This window comes from Myripristis murdjan, chromosome 14 (genome assembly GCF_902150065.1).
Source record: "Myripristis murdjan chromosome 14, fMyrMur1.1, whole genome shotgun sequence".
Lineage (NCBI taxonomy): Eukaryota > Metazoa > Chordata > Actinopteri > Holocentriformes > Holocentridae > Myripristis > Myripristis murdjan.
The window spans coordinates 25,537,747-25,558,117 of record NC_043993.1 but is presented as its reverse complement, the minus strand read 5'-3'; the positions used below and the strand labels follow the sequence as shown (position 1 = coordinate 25,558,117).

The 20,371-nt window shown below is 38.5% G+C and overlaps 1 protein-coding gene across 1 annotated transcript in view; it reads right to left on the bottom strand.

Annotated features, from left to right (window-relative positions):
* Positions 1-19,035: 19,035 nt before the first annotated feature.
* gabra3 (gamma-aminobutyric acid type A receptor subunit alpha3) overlaps positions 19,036-20,371 on the bottom strand; it is a 106,397-nt gene continuing 105,061 nt past the window's right edge. Inside the window, exon 12 of the mRNA XM_030068328.1 lies at positions 19,036-20,323. Within this exon, the coding sequence (XP_029924188.1) occupies positions 20,003-20,323 (321 nt within the window). The 3' untranslated portion in view covers positions 19,036-20,002. The remainder of the gene's footprint in view (positions 20,324-20,371) is intronic.

Sequence of the window (20,371 nt, the reverse complement as noted above, 5' to 3'; positions counted from 1 at the left end):
AGAGAGGAGCCGTTACCATGACTACTGATGGATGTCTTGCTTGCTTGGCTGTTGTTATCCATTGCTTAGTCTTGTTTACTGCTCCTGAAATTGCTTGATATCAATAAAATAATCAGTGTTTACCAAAAAATGTGTGCCAACCTGTGGTCCAGGGCCCCCCAGGGATCCTTGAAGAGGTTCTCGGGGGTTCCCAGGAAAATGGGCAATATTTTAATTTCATATTTCAATCTGCCAAGCGACAGTATAAACATCTACATCTTAACTAATGCAGGTCCATGACCTGATGTGTATCAATTTCTGGACCCTTGACACTAAAAAGCTTGATAACCACTGCTTTACAGGGCAGAAGTTATTTCTCAAGGGTGACAGAAAAATGATTTAGACATTCTAAACTGTGATTATAATTTTATGTTCTTATTATAATCACAGAGGAAGCTATGTCCTCTTTTTGTGGGTTCACTTTTGGGTCACCCGGAAAATGAAAATTTGCCCATTATCTACTAAAGTCAGTTGAAGCACTGGTGAAGATTGTGTGTCAGTATAACACAGGACAAACTAGCTGGCACAGCGTCATTTCAGCCCCCTCCAAAGCATCTGGAGTGACTATAGACTGTCTCTTTGGAATTCCAAAATGTCCATAAAATTACTGAGAACCCCCTAATCCATGTGTTTTGAAGAGAGATGATTGCACTGTGGGTCCAGAAGTCCAATATTTAGCTCATTACCTCATAGATCCCTCCCACCCCGTTCCTTTATTCTAACCGGCATCAGCTGTCTCTAAATTAGCAAGTAGATGTTCCCTTCAATTTTGTCTGTTGGGAATATTACTGTTATTAGAGGTAGAGCATATCCTATGTACATCAGAATGAAGACAGCATTTAAATCAGTTTTGCAATTGATTTTTTAATATGTTAATTGGCTAATAGTTGTTATGTATCTATCGAAAAGTTAAACAAATGGGAATTACGTAAACCTTCCCATTTATATTTACCATTTTAATGTTTTGTTTTGTTTTGTTTTGTTTTGTTTTTTTATGAATGCATTAACCATCATTTCAATATCGTCAACAGCAACTAAGTCCTTGGACTTTGTTGAGAAAATCCTTAGAGTTTTGCTTGTGATGCACAGTGTTCCCAATAAGTGGAGCTAGAATGGTGGCCACAAATTGCAATATTGCAAGTGACCGAATTGATGCTGCTGACAAAAAGCCTGAGTGGGGCTTTCTCCTTATGTATTTTTGGAAATCCATATTAGCATTATTGTGTGGTTCCCCAGGGTAGAAGTGATGATAAAAATTGTGACCTATAACTTTCTGCCTCTCTGATGATTGTGAACAGTTTATTACTTGCTTCTTGTATCTATTGGTGGTGTCTCTCTTCAATATTTCATATGTGGTTCTGTCACTAACTGGTGCCATTACCTATGAATGATAGTCCTTGGTATTCAGCACGACTGTACATCTCCCGTTATCAGCTGGTAGTATGGGTGATGTGATCCTTTCTCAGTGATGTTAAGGCCTTTTTTTCCTGTCTGCTGAGGTTTGCAGGGTGGCTGGGCATTTGCTAAAGTGGTGGAAATCCCCAGGAAATCCAAAATGTTCAGCCTCCACTTTTGAAATGTTGGTAAAATGAATCACAGATTCAGTAGCAGTGATCAGAATGCACTCAGGTGCCACAGCAAAACCTTTGGATAAAACACTCATCTCAGGTTTAGTGAGCTCCTGATCTTCACCCATTTATTGTTTATAGCTGAGGGTATCTCACTGTGGACAGCCTGAATCACCGTCTCTGCCATTTGGTGTCTGAGATCCCTATGGAAAATATGAATGGCATTTTGCCCAAAGTTTATTCTACTGAAAGCTTAACTAGCTGCACTATATTCTGTTTTGTTTCATAAAATGAATACGTAAATTAACTTCCCCATTAAGAATATTTGTCCTTCAGTTAGTTTTTATATCAACTGGTGTTAACAATATACGACTTGTTTGCGAGAGAGGACTACAAAACTGCCATGTTTGGACATGGGGTTGGATGCTGCCAGTAGAAATGGAGTTATCAGTAGAGATGTGGTTTATTACATATGCACACAGTGTCAGTGCCCAGGTGGAACACTGATCCTTTGCTGTTTACATAAAGAGTTTGGACAATGCAGGAATGTCAAAGTTGATAGCATATTTGCCACTTTAGTGACTTTCACCCTTGAACAGGCTCTCCTGAATCTCCATATCACGGTCCTGGAGCTAAGACAGGACAGTTAACACTTTTACTTTTTGCCTTAAGAGAATTATTGGTTGTGTAGCCAGCCTGTTAACGACTCCTGTTTAAATGTGAGCTCACTGAAGTGTTTACGTTTGTAACTTACATTTAAAATAAATATTTGTTATAAAAATATACCAAATGCTTGTAGTTTGATCTGATATTGTTCAGCTAAATTCTGGCATTTTAGGCCAACAATTCTGGACTTCATATTCACATTTAGGACAATAAAGCAATCAGCACCTGCCTTGACATGTTCTAAAAATCAGTGGTACAAAAGCTGATATTTGGATGCCTGGATGGCATGGGGAAATACTATCACATTAGATATGGGATCTAAGATGAATAACTTCAATTACTTGTTTATGTGGACTTGGGAAATAATCATCATTACTATGTTCTCTGAAGAAATACATTACTTACAATGAAGCAATACTCCAAGGCCAAGCTTTATACTACCTCACAGACACCAAACTCCAGTGACCACTGTGGGAAAAAAAAAAAAAAAAAACTCTTTTCTGAGAATTACTCATGTCTTTATCATAACTAGAAGGGAGTTTTTTTTTCTTTCTTTCTTTTAAATTGGGTGCCATATTTACAGAATATTCTATGCATTCTACAAGATTAAAATATCCAGTTTGAGCACAACCATTTTGTTGATTTATCAGTGATCAAACTGGCAGTCTGACTGTCTTGCTTCAGATCTGGTCCAACATCCTCTGCAGGTGAGCAGGCAAATGGAGAAGAAAGAGGTAAGCAAGTCTACACAAACAGCATTAAGCAAAGCTATAAAATCATACATGATGAATGTTTTTGCACTTCGGCCAACGCTACAAGACTGTGTGAGTACTACACTACACTAAACTAATCATAGCCAAACAAGTTTTCTATCCTGCTTTGAGCTTCTAGACAAAAATTTGGTCCAAAGAAGGAAGTAGCCAGTAAGGTTGAAATACGCTTTAAATTTTTTGGCATTTGTCTGGTGGTGTAGGGTGATGAATGTTACTAGTAGTCAAAATCAAATTAAATTGCTGTACAATGAGGACACATTATCAGATGGATGCCTATATGCCTTTTCCAGCAAAACTGGTGCATAAGCGATATAACTTTTACATCAAAAAAAAAAAAAAAAAATTAATGTCACAACACACTGACAAACCGCTCTGCAGCTTTTTGCAGTCGTATGTTGTATGACTGTTGTATGACTGTTTTAGCATAGGCTAGTACAAAATGGTGCTTTCTTATCTAAGTTATGTATACAGATAAAATATTGTAGTCTGCAAATGCATTGTCAGCTGTCTAGTTTACATTATGTAAGTTTGCAGCTAATAATGCAATCAAAGAAGTTACTAATATTAGGTAAGTGATATCTTAAGTAGCATGCTATCTCTGCTATCTGTTGTAAGCATGTTTACTGCTCTCTCATACTGATTGTCTTGTTATGCATAAGCACTCGGTTATACAATGCTTAGCTTTCATTTTCTTTCTGTGTAGGCATACCATAGTACTAAATCGGTTTTATGCATTTTATTACAATTTTTTAATTCAAGATTTTAAATCAACATTGGTTGGCATCCTGGCTGCAGTGGGCTTCGTCCCACTGTGGAAATTAACACATTCATTTACAGTATTAATTAATGCTAGATGTTGATGGGAAATTAATCCATGATGGCAGACTTAATTATCAGCCATTCATATATGGCTCAGTCTGTTAATCAGATATTTATTAGTTGTCGATGCTGTAATCATTACTCCATGGCTTAGTTCTTCATGAGTCCTATATTAACTCATGATAACCTGTGCGTTAGTTAAGTATTAATGGATGCATATTAGTGCACCAGTAAAGTAAAGTGTAAAGTGTTACCATCAAAATGTAGTCTGTGACTAATGCTGTCATATCTTATCTCCTCAAGGTTCATGTCACTTCCATTGCCATTTCCTTTCCTCTGTTGAGGATACAAACAGGCACATGTGTCAGCATGGATCTGGGCACTGTGACTTGATCTGACCTATCAAAAGCAACCTCCTCAAATGTATCACTTCTTTTTGGGCCCATATGCGGAGAAATGAGCATTTTACAGATAAAAACAACCATGCCCAGAGGGCTTCAGGCTATTGCCTTCGGCCTCTATCTGCCCCTTGTACGCAACTTTATTAAGCAACAACACTGGAAAGCAGCTAGAGATGGACTTACTTGACCTGGGAAACTCTAGACAGGTTGTTGACGTGAGTTAGGCCTCTAGAGGCAGCTGAAGTAAGGCAAAAAAATGCCATTTTAAAGCTTGAGAGTCAGCTGAGCACCAGCAAAGTCACAGTTTACCCAGCTCAGGAACAACTGAGGAGCTGAATCAGCGGAAAAGAGAGACAGTTTTGTTGTTGAGAAGCTACAGAGAAAAATGGTGTGGAACGTACCCTTAATGTCCTTCAGTGGTAATATGTTCTCTCAATTTCAACAGGGAAAATGCTCTTTAGTCCCAGACTTGGTTAAACAAAGTGTTGGACAAAGTTCTGGCCCCACTTCAGGAAGTGAAGATGAGCAGAAAGTAAGTTAAAGATCAACAGGCTTCCCACCACATCCACAGGGATGGAAAAGTCTTACTCGAGAGGTTCAGCTCCTCTCTGAAAAAAAAAAAAAAAAAACTGTCTGAAAGTGGCAGCTTGAAGAAAAAGAAAATTGAGACCCCTAAGCTCCAGTGGACAGGAGCCAACCAGATGAAGATGGCTAAGATGGAGGCTGAGTGGAAGAAGTGGGAGGCAGACGCGACTGAAAAGATGCGACTGCTGGCGGGCGAGGAAAGAGCAGCAGCAGCACAGTTGGAGGCAGACAGACAGGATTTTTTAAAAGCTTTTTAACACATATTTCTGTTTAGCCTCCGTTTCCCACTCTACAGTAGGCCAAAAAAAAAAAAAAAAAAAAAAAAAAAAGTGGATGCATGGCTGCAATGTATGGCATTTTTCACTCTTTTGACTTTGATTTTATATTTGAAAAATATGAATACACCATTCTTGGCTGGCACCTCTTCCCACCCACACCAGAAAAACAAGCTATGTCATTTTCAACATTGGTAGAATTTTCCCAATGAAGATGCATGATGTTGATGTTGTCATGATATCTTGTTTTTCATACTTTCATCTAAAACTAAAGAAAATAACTATCAATAAGCATAGTCCCTGCTGACCCATAAATGAAATAATAAATTTGTTGATTTGACAAGTGTAACTGTACCCATATGTCAGAACTGCTTGACAGGTCTGAGTAGCTATTTGTAGCTTTTCCCCGCTGGGACTTGTTTGATCCTGTTGGAACAAGAAGTTTGTTGTTGTATGCAAACGGAAATCATTGTCGCATTTTTCACACTTAACAGTCTGTGTTACAATTTTTTTTGTCTCCCAGTTACTGTTTTATGGCTTATTTTGCAATGTCATTCAACACACACACACAAAATCTCATTTAATACCTTAAAACTGCTGTCCTCTTCCACTCTCTACAACAACTTTGTGATATGCATGTTTTGGTTATGAATTAATTTGGCCTGGATTAACAGTAAAACATTTCATTTTTAGCACTGAATCTTAAAAAGAATTAAAACCACTAAATGTTTTCATATAGACACTAAGTCATGCTGCAGCATACTTTCTTTCTCTCTAAAAAAAAAAAAAAAAAGAAAGAAAAAATGCCTATCATTCAATGCAATTTGAAAGGCTTTTTCTCAGAGTTGTCTGTGTCACCAGGGGGCGGCATTACCATTTTTCTTCCCTGTGGGTTGCAGACTTTTAGAAGTCATTCCACATGAGGTATTTTTGAGGATATTAGAAAAATAACTTCTTCATTGCAAGTCCTAACCTGTTTAAATATTTTTTTTCTATCCTTGAATGACAGACAGTTACAAAATCTCCAACTATTCATTTGATATGACCCAGTATTAAAGCTGGCAGACTGAACTTCTGAACATCATATATGATACATTACAATCAATGTGACATTTTCATATTGTTTACGCATCCCAATAAGGAGCATTTCATTTTGAACTGACTGTATATACAGTACGGTATTTATTTGTATAAATACTCAGAATGAAATAGATAAAGGACAAGTGTGGTTCATACTTGAAACAACTCTCACTCCAAAAATTGCATTCGTTTGAGCAGCCATTCCCAGGTGGATCTGATTTGGGAGGTTTTATAACTTCTTGGCAGGCTCACCTGTGCTGGTGCAGTCAGAGGCCATGGACTGCTGTTCTATAAAGACTGGTGTGTGCCGCTGGGCCCATGGAGAAGGTAACTAAATGGACAAGATACACTCTATTTGGTGAGTCTCTGAGGTTTTTGTTTGACAGAATGGTACCAAAATCAATGGGTTCCTGGGGGGGTGGCTGTGCTCTGATACTCGTCTTCACTGCAAAGCAGGAATCAGTCAAGGATATTAATCTAAACATCAGTCATGCATGGGGAACACCCCACAAGGAGAATAAGCCTGCTCATCCATGCATTTCCTCAGGGAGGTAGGGGGCTTGAGGGAGAAAGTGAATGGGTAAGTATGTCAGGGTATCGTCTCAGGAGATGGGATATGGACTGACTCCAGGCGCACAGACAATATAGGCCAAACTGAAGGGGCTAGTGCTACTACAACTAAAATTGTATGCAACACTCACTGAACCTTACTATAATTTGTATTACCAAAACATAGAACAGATCTGCGAAGGCAATGGTCCAAAATGAAATTGGCAAACAGTGATCTGAAAATAAGTACTTGTGCTTGCTGTGTTAGAAAAGAGGAGTAGTACATTTTTGCATAAAATGTCAGTGTACTTCATAAAATGGCACCTAATCCTCCAGTCAGATTTTAATTGGCTACTCGACATATTGAAATTCTGGGGCATACCATTTTCTTATTAACTTAGAATGTGATGTATCTCATCCTCTCCTATCTCACCTTTCTACAATGCCCCCTCCCTCTCCCTCTCTCTCTGTTTCCACTGCTCATATTGGGTTATGTTCACAAGGACAAGTACAGCTGTGGAGTCATTTCCTCCGTGAGGATAGTGGTACCCCATACTGACTGCAGGGCATCTGAGCTTTCCACTCTGCGGAAAATCCAATGTACTGGGACTGTCTAGTGTGCCAGCTGCAACAGAAAAATGTTAAAAAAAAAAAAAAAAAAAAAAAAAAGAATAATAGTCCATTTTAGATTCACAAATCAATGCAATAACAAAAGCTTAACTACAATTTGGGTGGAATATCAGCCTCAACTTCTGGGTATGAGGATGCATATATTAAACATTTCAACCATTCCTTTACTGTTAAAGCTGCGGGAATCTATTAACCCATGTACTAGGTAGTGATATTGAATGCATGACACATTTCTTTAAGCAGGAATTATAATAATGAAAACATCTTGACATATTCTCAGGTTTTGAACATGGTTTACATGGCATATTAGGAGCATTGTCACAACATAATAATAACCCAGCAATAATTTTTGCTACATTTGTTGCAACCTCCCTGGAGCAACATATTGTTATGGTTAGCCACATGGGATGGTAACGGAACGTTTAGATCATCACAGCAAAGTAATCAAGTTAAATAAGTGTACTTTTATGGAATTGGCTGACTTTTTCTTTTTCTTTTTTTTTTTTTTAAGTTGTTATGCATTAAATCCCATCCAGATAGATACTCAGATACTCTGAACAGCTGAGAGGTATTTGCAAATGTAATATTCAGCTGGGCAAATGAAAATGTATGGTTGAGGCTGAGCAAAGAGGGTGGACTCAAGGGCAACTAGATTTGGTTGTAGATGCTTGAAGACGTTTCACCTCTCATCCAAGAGGCTCCTTCAGTTCTGACAGACCGGTGGAGAGTCCCACGTATTTAACCTCTGTGGGACTGACAGTCACCTGAGTCACCTGAGGTCGAAGACTTCTTGACCTCAGGTGACTCCAGCGACTCCAATGAGCATTGCTCCAACAGCCAGAAGCACTATCGAGCCAGGTGCAATCAGTGACCTTGATAGCAGCCCTGCAGAGGTTAAATACGTGGGACTCCCCACCAGTCTGTCAGAACTGAAGGAGCCTCCTGGATGAGAAATGAAACGTCTTCAGGAATCTACAACCAAGTCCAGCTGCCCTCGATTCAACCCTCCTTGAATAACCATGATCTGGATGACTGAGAATCTTCACAGACGCTGGAAGCTAAGGGATTAATTATAATTCCAACCACCAACATCCCTCTTTTTCTTTTGCTCCTAAAATGCAGTGCTTTACCTTTTCCACAAAATCCCCAAAATGTCACACAGTATCATCATTTCATGTGGACTGCCCCATAATATTTGCATCTGAGTGTGCTTAGTCTCTAGAAGGCAAGTAAGTACGCAAGTAAACTTTAAAGGGTATCTTTGGGTCATAACATATTTATTTCCAAACCCATTTGTTAGTCATCCATAGTTTTGAAGCCGTGGGGCCTTTGCTTGTCCAAGCAGTGGAGTGCGATGTCAAAACTGAGAGACAGATGAATTGCCCCATGGTAATGTTTATATCACTCCACTCTTGTATGCTTGAGAAATCATCAGAGACCATGAGGCAATCTTCTCCTCACACAGATAAAATGACAAGCCATCAGAGACACGTCTGAGAGACAGGGAGATGTCTTTAAATTTGCGACGATGATGAACAAATATTTTTGGACAAATAATTTCCGAGTATGGTGTGTGCTGAGGCACTAATAGACTCCTCTTGTTATGGTAGTTGAAGGTGCTATCTAAGGCTCCTCATTTGGAAATCTCTGTGTGAAACAGTCTCCGGACTAAAATATTGGTGCTGAAATCTCAGTGACATTTAAAATAATCATCAGCTGAGAAGTTTAGTGGCACCACTGGCAAATGTCTGGAGTCCTGCTTTGGAGGTGCATTTATAAGACAAATTAAGTTTCCTGCCATAGGATGTAGCATGGGGTTGAGAGGATTAATCAGCACTTTAAATATGTGACATGATAACATATGTCTCAGATACAAGACTGCATGTTGTCACTGTGCTGTGAAAACCTCATAACACCAAACTTAATAATTTTCATGTTTTAATTAAAGCTGAAGGATTTTCCTTATGGATACAGAGATTTCTATCATTGCTGGTCTTATGAAACAATATGAAAGTGTGTGGTGGTCAAGCTGAAAAACAAGGCAGTGCTTCTTAGTTCCTGCAAAAGCTGACATTTTGAAAATACAAAGTTTTCCCCGAACAGCAGCAATATGATAGGATTAGTTACAAGAATGAAGTTGGGTTAAGAGGAATGTACACACGGTGAGGTGCAGGCCTGTGGTCGGCCTGATAAAGGCCATGCAGCTGAAAACATTTAATGATGGATTAAAGCACAAAGCAAACAGTTGTGTGACTAACGGTTCTCCTGGTAAAATTAGTCATTGTGGATTTTCACATCAAAACAGTCTGCGGGTATCGCTGATTCTGACAGCAGCATCTATCCATCTGTACATTTAGACAAATAGATTATGGCGGATTTACAGAGCCCATATAACTAGGAAAACAGGCCAACTCACATTGTTAGAGTACCCTCTTAGAAAAGAAAAAGATTACTCTCAGTGTCTACAGCTATCAGAGAGTTAAATTAAATGCTTTTTAAGACCTATTCAAGATATATTTTCTTATTCTAATGAATGTTGCAGGTAAGTTCTGTATATTAGGTTTATACTATATAAAGTTAAGTCCTATATATTTACTCTTGTGCTGAGGTCAGTTTTTGGTAGGAATATGTTTGGTTATTAGCATAATTCTACTACTTTTGCTTAGACAGCAAGCAGCTGCTGGAATTAATCTAACACGGACATTTTTTTTTTTTTTTTTTTACACTGAACATGAGACAGGTAAGTCCTGGGATTTTTGTGGATTTCCCGCTACATATGCTTTAGTGAATCTTCTAGTGAGCATGGAAATGTATATGAGAGCATGGAAATGAGAGTGAGTGACAGGTGGGTTTAGGTTAATCTACACCAGGCATTTTCCCAACAGGGGAAGTGTAGCACATCAGTATAAAGAAAGTATTGGGTTCAGCGGTAGGTTTAGAGTTTTGCAACATCAAAAATGTTGAATTTCACAGAGTAGTGCTTGACAAATTTTGACAAATATAAATTAAAAGATCGATAAATGATATTTGATAAAACTGTGGAAATTAAGACCTTGTAAATTCAAATGTAAGACTATTTAATGACTTGTAAAGCCTAATATTTATGAAATTAAATTCAAAACATTTTAAGACTTTTCAAGGACCTGCAGACATCCTGTATGCTGCTTGTCTGAATGACAGGCCCTGCAGAACATTACGCTTGCAGTGGAAACCGGACCTGGAGGAGGCTGAGCTCTTTCAGAGGGATCGTGTACAAATGTAAGTTACCTTGGTCGGTAACTTGAGAGGCACCTGTGGAACAGTGCACTGGAACAATTAGTGAAAGTCAGTTGAAAAGCTGAAACTGAGTGGCCGACGAGGAGCGCTGAGTTATAGTGAACAGCCCAAGCTCACAAGCCAGTTGAAGAGAAATGGACCCCAAGGCCTTCAGTATTCTCATTTAATTAAGGTTAATAATACTGGTTCACATGCATCCCTGAGAGACCTGTGGCCATAAATGTCAAACTTGACTGGATCCAAACTCCCTGTGGCACTGGATACTGAAGGATGATGTTATTAAGCCACGTCAATCCCTGATGTCTTGCTGATGGCGTAGCAACCTCTCTGTCTCTCCTCCATTCCCATGGAGAGATGAATACTTCAATAAATTAGTGATGTTAATAACTTCTGTGTGTATAAAAAACCCCCAAAAACATGCCTTTTCCAATTTTTGGTCTATTATGATCAATGTCATCACCTCCCCAGCTGACATCTAGTGCATGAGTGCTGTTTGTCTGGACACAGCTACACACACTTCTGATCTCTGTCGCATAACTGTGGTCGGAAAATTGGCCTACTTATATAAATTCTGTCGAAGTGGTAATTATGAGCAGTATGCATCCATTTTTATATTAGCGTCATAGTGCATGACTAAACACTTAAAGTGCCCCATTTGGATGAATTCTGCAACAAATTTGGTGCGATAGGAGCTGAAAATACGTCAGCTGGGGTTGTTGGAGCATCCTGAGCATTTGGGCAGCTGGAGAAACTCATATTAGCAGTGACTAATTTTTTGATGGGCTACATATTCTTGCAAGTTTTTAAAAGTGTGTTGATTTGTCCACGTTTGTTGGCTATGTTGTGTTCATGTCACTTATCACAGACTAAAAATTAATTACCAGCTGCCTGTTGTGAACTCCTTAATCATTCAAACCAAAATAACAGACACATGAAAGCACTTCATCTTTATTCACTATAAAGAACAGCAATTCCTGGACAAAGGGATGGGAAACCACAAGTTGTCAGTAGCCCCACAAATAATCCTTCACAATAGAAAGGTGAACACTTTCAAAACAAGGGTTAAAACACAAAGGGAAAACTTCCTTCTTTCTGACAGCGTTTCCTTGTACGGCTCTCACAAGAGCGCGCAGTGGGCGCAGTTAGAAAGCTCCTTTAACACAACTTCCTTCCTTCACATCATGTACAGGGTCAGTGTCACATCAGGAGTGCCGGCGGTAAATCTTTTTCTTTTTTTTTTTTAAATAACTGCGTAGCTCATCCATGACAGTGCTAACTGCAGGTCAGAGAGAGATTCACAACAGCACTGTTTATATTTAGTATTATCTGAGGTCATCCATCCGCTTCTAGTCATCACTGAGGCCATCTGTATGAATGATTCTGAGCTTACACAATCAAATTGACCTTTTATTTTATAAATGAAAACACAATTCTCCTCGTATCAGGTTTCTGCTATTGTGAAAATCCAAATCCCTGTAGTTTTGGGTACATCTCTGGCCTTCCATACCTCTAAACTTAGCTGTTACTGTTGAATCATAGATGGTAGGGGATACCATATACATGCAACAGTTTCATCAGCTTTTTAACTTGCTATAAAGGCTACTGATAGTTTGATTTGGTATTGGAATATTCTTTAACACTGCCTCTGATATTATTCTTTTATCTTCTGGTAAGTGAAATTTGCTTCTGGCATTGAATTTGGTGTTGTGAATTTGTCTGAATTGCCAGCATCAACCACCAGAACATTTCTTATTTAGTGTCCAATATCGAGGACTCAAGTCAAATCAGAAGGCGTGTAAAAAATCAGTTTTCTCAATTTATTTGCTGTGTATTTATCTCTGGGAAACATTGAGATGGGGGTGGGGGGTCGGGGTGAAGTGAAGGGGACGGTTGCAGTAGCATGGGGACCGTCTTTCCCATTAATCTGCCATGTAACATATACAAATACAAATTGAGCAAATGACACGGCAGCCCCAGAACATGGCTTTCACCTTGACCAAATCTGAATGTGTGCAGAATTTTGTCATGATAAAGTTCTCCAATGTCTCTGGCTGTTTTTTTAATGTTTGAGATCATGGAGACAAGGGCAACAGTGATGATGCACACAACTGAAAAATATAAGAACAGACCTACAGGTGGCACAGGTAATAGCCACTAAATGTATGACTGACATCATAGCAAGCATAAGCAACTGAAAGTAAATCCTGTCCAACCTGGACAAACTTATGAATCCATGAAGGGTGTTTTATAGAGTTTTCTTTTCCCTGTGTGGTGAGAAAAATTAGGTTATTTAAAAAATAATAAGAGTTGTGGTGCGATCGGGGGTACATACAGGGCAGTCCAGACTGAACCGGACCGAGACAGTGATACTAACCTTCATCTGTAGACGAGAACCTTGTTTATTCAAAGCACTCGATGGCACTCAGAAATGTATTTGTACTTGGTAAGAAAGCTTGTTTCCAATAATAAATGTGCATACACACATTTTCCTCTGCATTTTTCACTGCTCTGTGCAGTCCTGTTTGCTGCTCAGGTGATGAATGTGTCTCAGTTGCAAACACTTAAGGACCTGTACTGGGTTGTAGCTCACAAAACCAAAGTCACTTGGATAACCTAGACTGTTTTTTCACATCGGGTGTTGTAGTTACACCTCTTAACATTTCAGTCAGACAGACGAGTGGCTGGACAATCATGTGATCAAATTTCAGCGGCACAGCTTTAAATCATGTTCAGTTCGCTGCCACTGCAAAATGTACTCTCTGACTGCTCTCCATCCCAGCTTTAACATCTACCAGCAACACATTGTTACTTACAGTGAACCTTAGAATATACCTAAAATATCTTCCTTGTTATAAAAGAAATATCTTGAGCATCAATCAAAATGAAGGTAATTATAATACTGAGGCACCACGTTAGATATTTAAATAAGGATCTCATGATTTTTTTGTTGTTGTACATCTTAAGTTACATGTGTCATGGCGTGACTATTTCATGTTATTTTATATTTTACTTAATGTGTACAGGTACTACTGTAGGATACTGTGAACATCTTGATTGCATATTGTTAATGCAGCACTTCACAAGAAATGACACTAAAAAACTTTAAGGTAACTGTGCTTTGATTTGACTAAGCATTACAACAAAGACTGTGCAATGTGTTCTGTTCCCTGTAGGATGTCCTCACGTTGTACTGCGTCATTTTCCTAGGAAGTCACAGTGTAAACACCACAAACAAAATGGCTCGCATGCACAGCCCGGGAAACCACCGAAGAATCAGAGGAAATACGTTTCGGCCAGGAAATCAGATCAGTCCGCCAGAATGTTACTCCATAAGATTTGCACCGTTGAATGTAACCAAGCAAGGTTTTGTAACTCCAAGACAAAATACAATGTCCTTTTAATCCCCACTGCCATTTGCTACATCTCATACAGTAAGCACATGAAGGAGAGAGGGTTATGCAACATACAAAGTCCAGTCATTGAGCATATAGAGAGCAACTTCTCAACAAAAACAACAAGTCCACTATCTTCCGGCAGCTCTCTCCGAGGAGGAAGTCTTTGTTCTCTCAATGCTTAGGGACATGCAGTGGAATTGCTGGAGAGAGAACACAGTGTGTACAACTTTGCTTGCAGACAGCTGCTATTTCACAGTTAAGTTTGAAAAGTGCACACAAGGTACTGATCTTGTAAGTAGCTCGATGATATTATTTCTACTGTACGTTTAAAAACACCATAACACTTAGTGTTACAGAGCTGAATGTAAGACAGCAGTACTTATCAAATGTAAAAATAAATGACCTGACATGTCAGTATTCACAAATAAATAAATAAATAAATAAAAAAACAAAAAAACATTGGAATTGGATTCACAATATCTACAAATTCACAACTTAACACTAGTCTGAGCAATTAGAATTGTTGCCATTTAGTTTTAATAATCTGTTTAATTTATCTATTTATCTACGGATTTCTACCCATCAAGAGATTTGCATCAATGCTGTAGAGATTATGTGGTAAAAAACATATATCTTGTTTAATGCTGTGTTAAATAGCATAAATATATTCATATATTCATATAGTTCTAATATATCTTATTTATATATATATATTTATATATATGATAAAATGTTTCTGCTAAAGCTAACTCTGGCCCTGTAGGGAAAAGCTCTCCCAGATGAATACTGAAAACCAAACCCAAATGGCAACAATACAGCAGAACCTTGTTTATCAAAACCCCTCAGAAATGGAGGTTGAATATCTTTGGATTCATGAAGTACTATGAAATACCTAAGTGACACCCTTGCCCTGCTATTCACATCTTCCCAAACCTGCTGTGACATCCATTTTCCCAATAAAAAGTCTTTACACTGGAATGGTCACTGTCAAAAGAGCATATTTTCTCCTTGTAATGTTCACTATGGCCATTTTATCCGGACAGTTCTGAGGTAAGCAGTTTGGATGAAGAGGTTCTACTGTAGTTCAGCTGTGCAGAGCAGAAGTCACGGTTTTGACACTCTGGAAGTGGTTTCCCCATTTTTTTTTTTTTTTTTGCTACCCACAGACAGACATTTTCATGCCCAACACATACCTGTGCTGGCATGCTACAGAGACAAAAGGGGTCAAAATTGTACATGAACAGAAAATCCTGCATGTTGTGCTCATGCATTGACATTTCAGTCAATGAGACCCACATAAGGACAAAAGTTAGACAGAAAACATGGGGAAATTCATAATCATATGGACTAATCAAGAAATAGCACATAATCCCATGCACATATGAAACATATAGACATTAGCTATGCTTACATTATATAAATATGAACTTAAGTAAACATTCAAGAGCCATACTCTAAATGGAACAGCATAGATATCTATTTGTAAACTGGGTAATTTCCTCGCAACTAATACATTCACATACAAACTGAAGATTGTGACCACATTTACTTAGTGCGAAAGAAATACATTTCTATGGGTTGAATTTGCTCTCCTACTTTTGACTTATTTATTATCATTTTTAAAATGATATTCATGACTCATTACCAGTATGAACAGTAATTTCACTGACAAATGGTAACAATGTTGTGCGTAAAAAAGGTTTGTGTGCAAGTTGTGTCGTCATTTGAAGGACCACTAGAGGGCGCTTAACTATAAAACGTAACTATAGGTCGAGATAAGCTGCTGTTTTTTGCCAGAAGGACTGTCTCTGCAAACACCGTAACATATCTTTGGCTGTGGTTTCCAATACTGATCATATTTTTTATCTGTTTTCGGGTGGCGAATGTGAATTGAATGGACCTAACATTTCCATGTGAATGAATCTTTGGTTATCTGCATCGTACAAGAAATTGACCCTGTCAGCTTGCTAAAACCAGGCAGTGCACATTAATGAATTAGTGAATGGTGAGTTTTACGGATGCCTGTGTCACGGATCTTTTGTTAAGAAGATCCAAAATTAAATGAGCAAATATTCAACTGCTTTTATAACTGCTACTCTCCCAGATTGTGCTTACTCAGACTAATCAGAAAGAGGCAGCGGCACTTTTTGTCATCAGACTCTAAATCAGCAGCAGACTTTAAACAGTCTGCACAGATGTGTATCGAACAGCAATTAGTTTGAGTCAAAGTGATCCAAAATCTCATTTTGAGTCTGAAAAAGACACAGACTGTCAAGTCCTCACAGATAAACAGTAATATCACCTGTGCATCAATGCATGAGTAGATGATTCAGATGCGGCATATGGAAATAAAGTGCATCAAAAACCGCACATGAAAGTACAAGAGGCAAAGACAGGGAATTAGCTGGACCAGCACTATGGTGATGAGAAAGTAGAATTACAGCTGAGAAGTAGGAATGTTTTTAAAAAAATCTCTATTAAAAAAGAAAACATTCCATATATCCATTTTTTAAATTAAGAAGTGTAGCTGACAATTTGATGAGTTTTTCCATAAACAAAATTAGATATATAGATGTTTTAAGTCAGTTTAGTCAAAGCCAGCATTATTTACCAGGAGACATCTATGCTATTCCATTTGTAAATTAATTTTCTGGAGTGTGTACCAGCATGAATAAGTATCTATATTATTACTATGAATAGATTTTATCTCTATGTTACACATGGACATTAGATGATGACCTGTGAACTATTTTTGACGTGACGACATGGATAAACATTTCCTTCTGAATGTAATTTGCGAGTCCTTGCCACCCACTGCTGCATTTAATTGCCAACTTTTCATTTCTCTATTTGACTGTCATCCACTGAATTAGATCCTGGTCATTTGTTGCATTTGTAGCTCTGAATGATAATATTCATAAGATATGAAACAGATGTGTGGAAAAAAAAAATCACACTGAGGAAGAAATGATGGACTACCAGTTTCAGCCTGTAAACATAGCTTTGTGAACAGAGTGGGCTTTCTAAGGTGGAAAATTGTCCTTATGTTGATCACTGCATGAGCAGAACAAAACAAGATCAGTCATCATTTTTTGCAGGACATGTATCTCCAAAGCTGCTGAGCAGACTGACTTGTACCCTTGAATTGTCTTTATCTAATTTTTGGAATTGATCTCTTGAAGTCTGTGAGCCTCAAAAATAAATGGGAAAACACTTCGAGAACTTTGTGCCGATCTTATTGTATTAACATCAGTATCAGAGAGTAAACTGAAGTGAATTTAGACCTTAATCAAGTTATGGTTGGGTGCTTAATGAGTAACTGAGATAAATTACAGAAACACGGATACTAAGCCCTATTTCAGAGTGACAAACATCATTATTGGAGGTTGCAGACATACACATGTACAGATTGTCATGCACTAACTTATGTTTGATACATTGTACATGGTTTGTGTTTTGAATACACCTTCAGAGAAGCCACAAAACAACTGCATTCGTCCTCCTATTAAAAGGTGCTTACCGTTGAAGGAACTGAATAGATGCTCGAGAGAACTACTACATGTTGAGGTCTAAAAAACACATTGGTCTTCATAAACTCGGATTAAATTAACACAAATTATCAAAGGAATGCATTTTGCAAATAATAGTAATAATAATAATAATAATAAAATACAACCACATATCATCTGCAAAGACTCAAACAAAAGTCAATACACTGTAAATACACATCACCAAAAAACAGATTGGAGACAGTTGTTACAGCTGGAGATCATCACAACATCAACTTTGCAACCATAATGTGATAAAACATCATCTATTTGTTTGCTCTCCAACGTCATCGCAACAACAAATATTTGGTTACTTTTCGAGGAAACACAAGTTAAACGTTTGACAACAATAACATTATGTCTCCACTGGTGATGGTCTGTCTCCAAAATGTGCTTAGAAAAAATGTTGTTGATGCTGTCTACTACAAAACACAAAAACAAAAAACACAACATCCAAAACAATATAGGATATGTAGACAATCAAATGCACATAAATCAACACCAATACATTTTTAAATAACAAATCCAAAACTGGCAAAAGTACAACTGGGGTGTGAATAAAAACCGTGGTTATGACAAAGAAGAAATGCAGAAAAATGATAATCTAACCAGTACCAGTTAGAGTGACTGATGATCATGTTGAAGAAAAGAGTGGGCAGGCACCAGGGTCAAAAACTTTCATAAAAAAATACTTAAACGAATAAGCAAAGTGTGTCAGCTAGGACTTTATGTAAAAAAAAATCTAATGTCATTCTCTGTTCAATGGAATACTAATCTCTATAAACAGATTCTATCTATCTATCAATCTATCTATAGATATCGATAGATCGATAGATATACAGTATATATGAATAGAATCTGTAGGCAAAGGACAAAAATTTGGTTTCAGAATACATGAATGCATTTGACTCATGTAATAACTCATGTAATAATGTTCAATTCATGTAATAAAACAAGAAGGAAGCGAGCAGCCAGCAGCTACACCGGAAGCCCTGAATAATTGGCCGTAGCCCCCGGAGTCTAAATCATGGTCAGACGATAGCCGACGGGCTCCAAGATTGATGGAATACTAAATAAACTGTATAATGAGAATAAATTAGGCTTCAGTCTGAGGTAATGGTGTCACTTTCTTATGACTGCTCAGCTCGTGGACACACAGCACCACGAGCTAAAACATAAATGCACATGAGAATTTTTTCGAGACTATGCAGAATCCTTTAATCTCTTTATTTCATCTTTTCACAGGCAGAGGTCTGTTAACTTTCCACACTAATGGGCAATTTTACACTCGGTGACCGTGCCATGGGCCACGGGCCACGGGCCACGGGCCACGGGCCACGGGCCACGGGCCACGGGCCGTGAGCCATGGGCCACGGGCCACGGGTGCAAGGGGAGGGGGCACAAGTCGACATCGCCACATACTGCATGGACCTTGTGGACACCAGTATGTGTTTGATTTTTGTGTGTATGTACAGTATGTATGTGTACTGCATGTTTGAGTGTCTGTATATGAGTCTGTGTGTGTGTGTCAAAACCTTTTTCTTAATGATGTTGGTATTCACAAAGGCACATTGCTTCTCTGTTGTTGAACATACTCAGCCTGTTAAAACAATAAGAGTCACTGGACTAGAAAATGTACAGGCAGGCCCATGGGACACAAAAGCAATTCCAGATGATATTGCATCGGCTCTGTTGAGATTCAGCGCAACCTGAAGGCCAGACACTGACGATTATTAATGATGTTCCTATGGAACCATACAGGCTGCCCCTGGCTTAGCGAGCACAGTATCGCACTAGGCAACCCATGAATGGCTCTGCTGGCATTTTCTGATGTATCACTGGTGTGTCTCTGGGAGCGTGCGTGCATGCATGTGTTTGGTTTTTACTCGGTGGATGTGTGTCTAGACCTTATTATCTGTAATGAGCCACAATGAAAACTATCAAACACATGCTCGCTGTAACTCCTTTCTAAGAGTAGCACAAACATGTTGAAACATAGTAAAATACTTTTGACTAGTCTACAAAACGGCAAGCAATCAAGCTATAGTGAAAAAAAAGACTTGGTCACTCACAATAGGGAACAGGGCCAGAGTTTTAGTTTAAGGTTTTAGTATGGAAGGGAGAAAAAATAAAAATTCTACACAAACACATTTGATGTGAAAATTTCCTCCTTCCGTGGTCCGCTACTATATGTGAATCTATGCTAAAAGATGCCTTCCACCTATAGCCTACAGACGTGCAAAATATCAAACTTTTAAGAAAAAAACAGACGCACAAAACTCACTCGCACACACACACACTCACACACACAAAATCGGATGTAATGGACTTGGCCTCTTGCAAACTCATCTAGCCTCCAAACCAAACCATCATACCTCGCGTAACTACGTGGTCAGATTCAGTTTTGGTTGTTTGACTTCATGATCGCGGGCTTTCTGTTGACATACGTGGCCCAGTAGACTAGGTTGAAGATGAAGAAAAGAACTGGGAAAATGATGCGTGATATCTTGTCCACTTTGCTGACACGGTTGTAGGACTTTTTCGCCTCGTGGTATGGGTCTTCCATTTTTTGGAGATAGGAATGTTTGCCAGATCCCACGGTGGCACTCTTGGAAATGGTCGTCAAACCTTGATCTTTAGCCACATTGATGGCGTAGGTAGTTCCGACAATGTTGAAAGTGTTGTTGGTCTTTTTGGACAAAGAAGCTGACTCTCTTCTCTGAAAAGGAAGGAAGCAGTTAAGGACTTTAGAAGCGAAGCACCAACC